We start from the raw sequence: 12130 nt of genomic DNA, 5'->3' as shown, positions 1-12130 counted from the left end.
GGGACTCGGATAAATTCTTTACAGAGACTATTTTGTTTAATTCTCACAACCTTTCATGCAATGGGAGTTAGTCACTCCATTTTCCAGTTCAGGAAACAGGTTTAAAGAGGTGAAGTAACTTACCTGAAGTTACATAGTTGTTAAGTGACAAAGTTTCAGATCCAGGTTTTCCCATTCCAGAGCCCAGGTCCTTAACCCTTGCTCAGGGTTTATTACTTGTAAGCTGTAGAGTTGTTGCCGAGGGTAATTGGTACAGGTAACTACCACTCCAAACCATTAAATGCTGATAAAGGTACAGAAGGCTGTAGCAGCATAGGGGAGTGAGAGATTGGGGATCTAGGAAAGCTTGAAGGAGGTGGCATTGGAACTTTGAATAGAATTTCAGCAATTGAAGTGGAGAAAACCCACAAAATACTTACTCATTGCAAAGAGAAAACAAGTAACTTTCCAATAGAAAAACCTGGCAGACACCGCTGTAATCAAATGATTAAGTTAACGTCACCACTAATGGGACAAGTTAAAATCATGTACCACGTGATACTAGGAGATCACTAAAAAGAACACAGCATCACTTCTGTGATATTTCTGCCAGAAATGCGTAACTTGAATCTAATCATGAGGAAGCATCAGACAAACTCAAGGAACATTCTACAAACTCACTAACCTGTAATCTTCAAAAGTGTCAAGTCATAAAAGTCAAGGAAAGACTGAGGAGCTGTCCCAGAGCGAAAGAAGCTAAAGATGTGACAACTAAATGCAAACGTGCAATCCTGGGTGGGATCCTTTGCTGTGCAGGACATTATTGGAACAGTTTGTGAAGCTTGACTGGGGTCGGTGGATTAGGTGGTGGTAATGTGTCAATATTAATTTTCTGATTTTGATGGTTGTATTGTGATGATGTAGGAAAGTGTCCTTGTTGGTAGGAATCACACACACGGAAGCAGCGGTTGGCAAACCTTTTCTAAAGTAAATATTTCAGGCTTTCTGGGCCATATGGGCTCAGTTGCAGCTACTCAACTCTGCCGTTACAGTGTGAAAGCAGCCGTAGACAATATAAATGAATGAGCGTCACGGTGTTCCCATGTAGAAACTGAAATTTGAATTTCGTACAATGGATTTTCATGTATCATGAAAAAATTTTTTCATTTTCCAACTATTTAAAAATGTAAAAGGCATTCTTAGCTTGGGGGCTTGTAAGATCAGGCAACAGGCCAGATTTAGCCACAGGCTATAATATGCCAACTCCTGCACTAAAGTATTGGGGTAATGAGGCGTTGTGTCAGCAACTTAAATAACTTCAGAAAAATAAAGTTATTTTTTCTATTTTTGCAACTTTCTCGTATTAAATTATTTTAAAATTAAAAATTATTATTTAAAAAAGTGGAAGAAGCGTATTTTAAAAAATGGAAGAAGAGTTGACAATGAGTAGAAGAGAGAGGAGGGGAAAGTACAGATCTTCAGGGGGAGCAGTCAGTAGGTTTGTGTAACTGGAGAGGAGATGTGTGAAGAGATACGGTCAATATAAGGCTAGAAAGGTGACCGTGTCCTCAAGGCCTCGATTACCTTGCCGGAAGCTAACTCCTCTTCTTGAATTTTAGCATCATGGATACTGACTTGTATGATGAGTTTGGGAATTATATTGGACCAGAGCTGGATTCTGATGAAGATGATGATGAATTGGGCAGAGAGACCAAAGATCTTGACGAGGTAAGACAAATATATTGCTTCTTTTTTCTGTCTCTTTTCTTAAAAAGCAATAATGTACTGAACCCTCTGTGCCCCCATAATACCTGTGTACGTCTCTAACATTGCCCTGTTTCTGCTCCTAAGAAAACATAGCGACTGAAGTTTCAAAAGGAAATAAAAGGTCATCACCTTTTCCAAGCGCGGCTGCACTGGGAACTCCCGCAGAAGCTCAGGTTTTTGAGAAATGAACGAAAGCCATAGAAAGAGAAGGTGCAGATTCCCTTGACTCCCATTCCTATGACAGGAGAGCTATGGAGGAAAGTCCAGAATGGTCTGAGGCTTGCAAGACACCAAAACTGGTTTTTATATTTTAGCCCTTGTTCAGAACAAGAAGTAGGCCCACTGCTTATTGATGGAGGTATGACATTAACAAAACAGGGAAGCAGAACAGAAGTCCTGGCTGCCATCTGTCTTCTCCATTAGGGAGAATATCCTTCAAACTAGAACAAATAGAGTAAACACTGGAAACAGACAATTGAAATCGTAGGTGAGGTGAAAAGAGACCATCTTGCGCCCTTAGGTGTGTTCAAGTCTCCCGGTCCACGTTCATTAGGTCATGGGTGGGGTGGTGGGGGAGACCTCGCAGAGGTAAACTGAGAGCCGCTGTGGTCATCTTTAAGAAACTGGGGACTGGCTGTGGTCTTAGAAAGTGAATCGGGCAACTCATACTACTTTTTGAAGATGGAGATAAGGTACTGCATTTCAGAAACTGCAGGCCAGGAAGTAAGATGTGCATTCATGGTAAAAATTATGGAAGGAAATTTACACTTGATCTTAGCCAAAAGGCTGAGAAGCGATGGAAGGAAATTTAAAACACGACATTGAACACTTAGGAAGCTTGTATGAGTTTTACAAAAACGTCCTCCTGCTAAGATGACTAGGTTGAGCTACAGGTCAGGGTTACGCTGTGGATATTATGTATCTTGATTTGGGCAAGGCATTTGAAGTCTTGTTTTTCTTATAAACCAATTTTCTTTTTTAAAATATTATTTTTAAGAGATTTTCCTTTTCATTGTACAGTAATTCATGACTATATTCTCATTCAAACCAAATAATAGAAAGTATTCCTTGATTCTTGTTCCATTTCACTCTCCTCAAGGTAACCACTGTAACGCGTGTCCTTGGGGAAAGATATGGTCTGACTCATAATACGAGGAGCAGTCACAGCCATTGAACAATACGACCCAAAGAGTTTTGATTAATGGGTCAACTCCAGAGCTCTTGTGATATGTCCCAAGCATCCATGCTTGGTCCCATTCTTTTTAACCTTTTTGTCAGTAACTTAGGTGAAGATAGAGAAGAGAGGTTTATAAATTTTGCACATCTCATAAGCTAATGTATTGGATAACAGAATCTAACTTCAAAATGATCCCAACAAACTTGAATTTCAGGCTAAAGAAAGCCCAAGAATTCTTTAAGTATTTATAGAGCACTTATTATTTGCAAGGAATCATGATTCAGAGAGCCAAGGCATTATCCCTGCCCTCCAGGAACCTACTGCTTGCAAGGGGAGATGAAATGCCTACAAACAAATTTATAATATGAGACAGGGAAGGACAAGTGCCATTTAAGTCATATTAACTTATGTCCATAGTAACAGTATGTAAGGAAGGATTCTTCCTGGCTGGAAGGACCAAGCATATCTGAGGAAGTCACATTCAAAGTAGACCTGAACAATGGGTGAATTGTGTGGAATGTGAATTACATCTCACGAAGGTTGTTAACAACAGCAAAGAATGGTTAGGCTGTGTGAGTGCTTTCACCTCAGTACAGAAGGCATAGTTAACCATATTCTAGTTCATGCTTCTATTGCTGGTGCAAGGCTCTGCTCTTATTTAATTAACCCATTAATTCCTTTTTATCTCATTCTCATACCTGTTGCCATAGTAATTGATCTAGTATATGTATGCTTTTTGGTTGTATGAGTCACAAAACGTGTAGAGTTGCATTGCGTGCATATGTTAATTTAAGTAAATGGTACCGTGCTATCTGCATCATTCTGTTTCTTCCTTTTGCCGCTCAGCCTGTGATGAGGGATGCATTTTAGGATCCATCTCTTGCTGTGTGTATGTCTAGTCTGTGGCATATCTGATTGCTGCTCGGTTCTCCCTGGTGTGTATTACTGGGTGATGGGCATCCAGGTTACCTGCCATCAGCCTTCCTACAACACAAGTAATACTGCAGTGAATATTCTCACTTTAATACACCATGTCGAAATTTCTTTGCATTATGTTTCCAAAAGCAAAGTTGCCAATCATAGGATCATATATATATTTAATGTGTCTATATTTTGTTAATGTGTTTATAGTAAGTACTGTCAGGTTACTCTTCAGCATGGCTGCACTCCATACTCCTAGCAGAATAAGAGTTCCTATAGCCTCCTATTCCACCTGGGATGCACAGATCTAAAAAAAAAAAGAAAGAAAAAATTTATTGAGGTATATAATAGTAGAGAGGCGCACAGAATTTTGGTAATGGAGACAGAAAAGAAGGAAGGGCATTCTAGAAAGGATTGCAGTGAGCAGGAGCCCAGAGGTTGTGTGTTAAGAGGAAATGATTTCTCCTGATTGCCAAAGGCCAGTCCCTGGAAGACAACTGGGTGTGAAGCAGAGAAGGAGGGGCCAGGCTCATGAAGGCCTTGAATGGAAAACTGGGAGTAAGGGGTGACGGGATCAAAGCAAGACGCTGGGAGGTAGGGAGGGTTGGGAGGCCTGCAGAAGTTTTTCACAGTGGAAGGATGCAGAGATATAGAGCTGGGCCACTGTTTAAATGTTTGGGGAGAAAGAATGAGGAGAACTGGATGACCAGATGAACACCGGTTAAAACAGAAAAAGGGAAATGATAAAAAGATGCTTGTTTAGTTTTATTTCTGACTTGTCAAGCTTGAGCTACTGTCAGGACACTCAGGTAGAAATAATTACAAGTAGTTGGAAATTATTACGTAAAATCCTACACTGAGATTCAAAATACATCTAGCATTGGGGGTGGAGGGCAGGAGGAACTTGCTTGATGGTATTTTGGAGGCACCACCAGCAGAATATGTATGGCTGTCAAAAGAGCTAATGTGATATTAGGCCACATTACTAGGTATTATAGAAGTAGAGTGTAAAGATGGCAGGAGGTAGCCAGTCGGCTCACCCCTAGAGGGTTTGTGTTCTTTTTAAGAAAGAAGTTGACATGCTGGAATTTGTGTGAAGGAAAACAAGCTCCCACCACTCCATCTACCCACCTTTGCGTCTGTGCCACATGCCGTCCCTCCTGTTCTTATGGATGATTTGTTCATGCCGTCCCGCCTCACCTACTCAAGACGTTCCTCCCCCCCCCACCCCCCTAGCAAGACTGCCCTCTCTCCTGCATCACCAGTTTTCCCTCTGGTAGATCGTCCCCGTCAACATACAGACAGGCTGTGGTTTCATCTTAAAATCCTCTCTCGACCCCATATCCCCCTTCAGTTATCTCACATTTCCCTGCCTCCTAGTGCAGCACAGCTCAAACGAGTTGTTGATACTTGCTGTCTCCAAATCCTCTCCTCCCGTTTTCTTGAAACCCACTTCTGTCCTTTTGCTCCAAAGTGTGCTGTCTGTCATGCGCTACCCACGTGAGTGCCTTGATAGGGCATTTCTGCAAAGCAGAAATGCATCTCAAAGCTCTGAAGTATGCTACCGTTTTCTACCAGCAGTTTTGCTTTTGGAATTTTTCCTACAGGCAAAAATGATGTTCACAAAGATGGGTGTACAAAAAGTGGTTCATTTGCTGTTGATTGAAACAACAAATGTGCAGGCCCTGAGCCAAGAGGATTGATGTTTACAGGCTAGAAATTAGAAACCACCTCTACGTTAGGAAGTAAGGGATTAAGTAAGTTGTGGTATGTGGTAGATCACAGTCATCAGAAAGTGGAGGGTATAAATGTATGTATTGTAGATTTGTTTGCTTGGCTTGTCTGTTTTCTAATTACCTGTGTGACAAAGTTATTTTTAACAGGTTTAGTGATACAGAATTCACATACCTGTAAATGATGTGAAGGTTTGTGGACACATCCTTCATTGAACGTGTACATTTCACTGGCTTTTATTATTTTTAGAGTTGTGCAACCATCATCACAACCAATTTTAGAATATTTCCAACATCCCAGAAAGAAATCCCATGCCTTTTAACCATTGCCTCCAATTCTCCCATCTCCCCCAGCCCTAGGCAACCACTAGTCTACTTTCTATCTCTAGATTTGCTTATTCTGGACATTTTCTATAAATGGAATTGTGCAATCTGTGGTCTTTTATGTCTGGTTTCTTTCACTTAGCATAATGTTTCAAGATTCATTGATGTTGTAGCATGTAAAAGTATTTCTTTTTGTCAAATGTTCCATTGTATCAATATACCACATTTTTTTTATCCATTCATCAGCTGATTGACATTTGGGTTGTTTTCACTTTTTGACTATTATGAACAATGTTGCTATGAACAATTTCTTTGTAAGTTTTTGTGTGAAAAGTTTTCCTGTGTCTTGGGTATGTACCTAGGAATGAAATTGCTGGGTCATATGCAACTCTGTGTTTAACATTTTGAGGAGCTGCCAAACTGTTTTCTGAAGTGGCTGCACCATTTTACATTCCTACCAGCAGTTTATTAGGGTTCCAGTTTCTCCACTTCCTCACCAACTTATTTCTGTCAGAAAAGTGTTTTTCAAAAACAGTCCTGTGAATCTAAGTGAAAAATTTAAAGGTATGGGACTCTGGTTCCTGGTTTCTGTCCTTGGAAGAAGTTATTTTTTCCCTTAAAAGGGTGTGTTGTGACAAGCCATTTGTTTTCTCCCATCTTATCCACTTGTGACCAGTGGCCCACGTTTAGGAGGGGGCTAGTTTGCATGAGAGGCGTCTGTAGCCATGGCTTATAGCCAGTCTTCTCTCTGTGAAGGATCACGCAAGTGTAGAACCTGCGCTGGTGACTCTGTTGCACGGAACTCAAACCAGAAGCTGTCACACGTGAGGTCCTTGCTCTTACCGCGTGTAGTGTGGTCAGTCATGGAGCAGGAAAAGCGCGTGCCTCTTACAACTCCTTCCCTCTCTTGCTTTTAGATGGATGATGACGACGACGATGATGAGGTAGGTGACCACGATGAAGATCACCCTGGGATGGAGGTGGTGCTGCACGAGGACAAGAAGTACTACCCCACGGCGGAAGAGGTGTATGGGCCCGAGGTGGAGACCATAGTTCAGGAGGAGGACACCCAGCCTCTCACAGGTAAGTCGGGAGGCGCTGGCTTCAGAGCGGAAATTGAGACTAGTACGTCTCATCAGCAGTCGTGAAAGTACAGTGAAGGAACCGATTCGTTTTTCTTTACTACTGACAAATACTGTTTCTGGATTGAGATTCAGTTGACCCTGTTTTAATATTTAGTAAAACGACACTTGTTATTAAGCAAGTAAGAGTTCTTTCTTTATCTAATGTCTGTTTAGGTGCTTGAAGACTGTTTTTAAGTTCTCCGTCTGGTCTGATACGTTTTCCATCCACCAAATAATCCCAACTCCTCTAACCAGTCCTCACAATGCTGATTTTCAAAGTAGTTGCATTTTATAAATGCAAGGAGGGATTGTGAACTGACATTGACCTCAACCGTTATCCGGTTCCTCTCCCCACCTCCTGCAAAATGAAGTCCGAACGCTTCAGCCCATGGTTCAAGATCCTTCACTGTCTTGTGCAAAACAGCATTCCCAGAACTTGCTCAACATAAGGGATTGTTGAGCACAACATAAATCGATGTCGTGTATCATACTTTCTGAAAGCTTGATCTAAGAGAACAGAGCTCTGTATTTTTATGTTTTCTGCCTACTTGCACTTCACTGCCTTTTTTCCCCCCCAGAACCCATTATTAAGCCAGTGAAAACCAAGAAATTCACTCTGATGGAGCAGACATTACCTGTCACGGTTTATGAAATGGAGTAAGTTATAAGGTCTTCCGGCCTCTCTGCATGAGAAGTGTGGGTTCATTTCTTCATGGGGGGAGGAGGTGGTTTGTGGTTGAAGTGGCCAGTGAATTGCAAAAGCAAAACCTCTCAAGTTTGCCAACATTTTCCTTCAGTTTATGTAATTACTGGGATACTCAGGTTCAGTCTTAACGTCTCTCTTGGCTCTCATCCAGACCTCAGCTGTTTTCTTCCAAACTTTCAGTTTGGTATTGACAGCCAGCCTTTGAGGCAGAGATTATTAGGTATTACAGTTGTCCACGTTGGGCGTGGGAGCCTATTTTCATTCGGTAGAATTGCTAAGTGTTGTGGGAACATAACAGCTCTATTTTGAAAAGGAGTTCATAAGTAGGTAGATAATGCACAGAATAATTTAGATTCTTCATACAGCAAATTATTTTTGAAACTATTTTCGCTGATGAAATGCACTCATATATCGAAGGTCTTGTGACTCTCATTATTGGATAAGGAAATTATTGGGGTTTTTTTAACCACGTTGTCATCTTGTCTGTCCAAAAGAGTGGGGTCCCTTCTGAAATGGTCAGCTCACCTGCCATCATTCCCACATTTTTGAAACAACTTTTCAGTTATCTTCAGAACTTGCTTCATATTTCTTTGTGTTCTCAGTGGTGATGCCAGTCTATGAAAGCAGACTTGATTTTTTTGGTGAGCCAACATCATCTGAAGGCTACTGGCCATAAGTAATATGGGCGATAAGCAAGAAAGACAGTGCTGGTTTTGGTCAAGATGGAAGCCCTCTGCTCAGCCTTGTTAATTCATTGTTTACTAGCTCTGGTAGCAGTTTCAAAAGAGAGGCTCCCAAAGTGATCTTAAGTCCCCCGGCACCAATAAAATAGATGGGTAGCTTTCAGCCTAAAGATTTTGAAAGGGACAGTACTTTACACAAGTTCTGGTATTTGGTTTTGTTTTTCTTCTTCCTTGCCTTTTAAATCTCATTATTTTACTATTGAAATCCTTACGACATTTCACCGGTTGTGTCACCTCATGGATAAGTCTGTTTGATTCCCAAAGCCAGAACTATGTAGATGGAGAAATTCGCATCTGCCTCTAAGCAGTCAGTCTCCTGGTGGTCTAAAAGTTGTTCCTGGCCCCAAATACCTAAAACACTTTTGCACGACTCCACATTTGAAAACTTTTGCCAAAGTCCCTTTTCTCTTCTCCTTTCTCCTTTCAGTTTCTTGGCAGATCTGATGGATAACTCCGAGCTCATCAGAAATGTGACCCTTTGTGGCCATCTCCATCATGGCAAGGTGAGAAAGCTTTTGGCTACTTGGAACAGGGTTTCTCTTTGTTCCTGCTCATTTCTTTAGCCCTCAGAGTCACAGGTTGGGGATTGAGATCATAGGGCTGGACTTCCTGAATCTGGGGGCTTCCATGTTTATTGCGAAACCTCCTTGGGAAATTCTCACATGTCCTGAGCAGCAGATGGAGCCTGGTACGAAGCCACTGGCAGGCCTGAGCCTTGGGTCTGCCTCTGGACAGAGGAGGGGAAATTGAGCTTTACTCTGATTTTATATGTTTTCGTTTCCCTGAAGGTGCTTGTCCAAGAAAGATTTCATTTTTCATTTGAAAATAATTCTGTGGCTTCAGTGTTAATCCTTTGCTGTCCCATAATCCTCCTGTTCTCTTCCTCTCCGTATCCCTAAGTGATGTCGTGTATTAGGAGCTGGGGGAGAGGAGAGTAGATTTTCCTCTGTGGTCAGCAGGTCTTAATCTTCTCTTTCCTTTCAGACGTGTTTCGTGGATTGTTTAATAGAGCAGACTCACCCGGAAATCAGAAAGCGCTATGACCAGGACGTAAGTAGAAATTCTGTTGAGGGTTTAGGATGAACCATTCAGAATATACCGGAGTGTGTCTCTCCTTCGCCTTCTTTCAACTTCCCGCTCTCGTTATAAATAGTGGTGTCTACAAAGTGCTACTTCATAATTGTAATCTCTATTAATAGCCTTTAAGAAAGTAATTTCCACTTTCTCAGCAGCATAGAGAATATTAAGCTGCAGTATTTTGGGATGAGCTGCTCTGCACTCGGGATCCCTCCTCTGTTCTGAAATATTCTGACTTTTATAGCCTATTCTTTCCCATCATAGTATTAAATGCCTCCTCTATAAATAAAATACAATTGGACCTTGTTGTTTTCATGATAAATTTAAATGCCTGTGAATGAGGCCAAGTGTGGCTGCAAGTCTCAGTGCAATAATTGTTCAGTCTCTGCCAGATTGACTGTTTTGACGTGCGGGGGTTCCATGAAGGCTGGATATGCTTCCCTGTACCACTCTTAAGAATTCAGCACGTTTGATATAATTTAGCTCTCCAGCTATACCTGGTCTTCAGTGACCACCCCCACCCCCAAAAAAACACATCCAGGAGCATTTTCCATCGGGGAGGGCACTGATTTCATTGTCTGGAATTTCTGTAGGGACATCCTGTTCTCTTCAATCCATCTTCTCCTGAGGCAGAAACCGTTGAGTTGGGAGGTGGTGAGGAAAAGTGATTGATGGCTTGTGTGGGAGAGGAGTCTGAATTCAGGTGGTAATGACAGTTTTTTCTTTTTTTTCAGCTGTGCTACACTGACATCCTCTTCACAGAGCAAGAGGTACGTGTACATTGGAAAATCTGATGTTGCTCACAGTAGACCAGCAGTGGTGGTTTTGTAGGGAATGTAGGGAAGGCTTTATGATAACACTTTGGTCCACACTGCACTGCACGACCCCCCCAGCCCTTTTTACTTTCACCTCTTTATCTCCTTGCTTCTTTCAATCAGCCCAGGATCTATAACTTGAAAAAGAGCTGGGTAGGCAAGCTGTAAGGTAAAAGGGGGGACACTCCTATCCTTGACTGGATTTAATTTGGCCTAATAGGGCAGATACCAAGGTGATGTCTGCATGTATGCTGTAAGTGATGCAGCAGCTCAGCATGAGTTTTTTAAATGGTACCATTTTTAAAATCTGTAAGATGACTTCATATGACGATCTCTTTCAGGAGTAATTTCTCTTTGGGAATGAGTCCGTCTGTCGTCATGCTTCTCTTTCTCTATGAAGGAGTAAGCATACATCTCTGTCTTTCCTATTTGGACTGGTTATTCTTTCTTTCCATCTGGATCTTTATTCCTCCCTGTTAACCCCTTCTCTTTTCCTCTTCTTTATTTCTGTTCTTTTTTTGTTTTTGTTTTTCGTGAATGAGCGCATGGAAAGCTCAAGTACATAAGTATGGTTAACTAAAGAAACTTTGAACGGTGCCGAAATATGATAAACAATCAGCAAATGTTAGCTATTGTTTTTTAATAGATTTATTTGGCTAGAGTTTAATAATTATTCCATTATAGCTTTTATAATATTTTTTTAAATCTAAAATGCCCCAGATATGTTTCTGTTTACTTATATGATGCTTGGTTATTATTTTTGTTTCCAGTGTATGAGAAGGGTAACATTTTAGGAACCTGGATTCTCTGTTCAGGTTTAATACTGTTCTGCTTTCTTGTTCATTTTTGTTTTTACTCTTTTGTATTTGAACCAACGCCCTCCCCCGCCCCAAAACAAAAAAGCTATATAACACCAAGATATTTCATCTTCATCTTGGTTAGAGGCCTAGATCAAAATCACACTCACTACGATGAAAGACGTCAGTGTAATTTACTAGCAACTGGCAAGCTCCAAGAGCAGAATGTACCCCTCTTGCATAAGAAGCCTTGACCACTCTCTTTTTGTGCCTTTCAGAGAGGTGTTGGCATCAAAAGCACTCCTGTGACAGTGGTTTTGCCAGATACCAAAGGAAAATCTTACCTCTTCAATATCATGGACACTCCAGGTAGACATTCCTTGACTTGGTATCCTTTGCTTCTGACTAGTTAATTAGCAAGCGCCATGCTCTAGGCCTTCTGTTTTGCTCCTTTCTTTACTCTACTCTAGAATCTTCAAGTTTTAGGGACTCTTCCTCAGTTATTTACTTCAGCCTGTGTCAGTCCCCATGCTAGACGCTGGGGTAACAAAGGCAAGTTAGACGTGGTCCCCAGCCTCAAGCACTGCGAGTCTTTTGAAGGAGACTATGGGAGCAACACACCACCTGCTGGTGGACACACAGGTTACAGTGGGAGCAGCGTTCCTTTCCCTGGTGGCTGACTTTTTATCTTTTGGAAAGGACCAGCTTGGAGCAGTTTTAAATAGGAAAGTCTGGGTTTTGGCAGATTGGCCTTCTTTGCCCCATCAGGTGCCCGATGCCCTCAGACCTGTCCACCCTGCCTCCCACCAGCAGCACTTTGGCAGGCACTGTCTCCCATGCTTCAGGCCCTCCTTTGCCCTTTCCGCTGCCTCCAAATTGTCTTCTGTCCCACAGAACTCTGCTTACTGCTGCTTAGACTAAGCTGGTGTGTGAATGTGATTATGGTATGCCCTCCTAAGTAAAACAC

At 41.7% G+C, this 12130-nt stretch overlaps 1 protein-coding gene across 1 annotated transcript in view; it reads left to right on the top strand.

Annotated features, from left to right (window-relative positions):
• EFTUD2 (elongation factor Tu GTP binding domain containing 2) overlaps positions 1-12130 on the top strand; it is a 33498-nt gene that overhangs the window by 1581 nt on the left and 19787 nt on the right. Inside the window, exons 2-8 of the mRNA XM_019752300.3 lie at positions 1599-1707; positions 6819-6984; positions 7604-7682; positions 8902-8977; positions 9459-9524; positions 10286-10321; positions 11442-11532. Of these exons, the coding sequence (XP_019607859.1) occupies positions 1603-1707; positions 6819-6984; positions 7604-7682; positions 8902-8977; positions 9459-9524; positions 10286-10321; positions 11442-11532 (619 nt within the window). The 5' untranslated portion in view covers positions 1599-1602. The remainder of the gene's footprint in view (positions 1-1598; positions 1708-6818; positions 6985-7603; positions 7683-8901; positions 8978-9458; positions 9525-10285; positions 10322-11441; positions 11533-12130) is intronic.

The sequence above is a fragment of the Rhinolophus sinicus genome, chromosome 12 (assembly GCF_057876585.1).
Source record: "Rhinolophus sinicus isolate RSI-liver-muscle chromosome 12, RSI-T2T, whole genome shotgun sequence".
In the NCBI taxonomy this organism is placed as follows: Eukaryota; Metazoa; Chordata; class Mammalia; order Chiroptera; family Rhinolophidae; genus Rhinolophus; species Rhinolophus sinicus.
The sequence above is the reverse complement of the archived record's forward strand: the minus strand, read 5'-3'. Positions and strand labels throughout refer to the sequence as shown.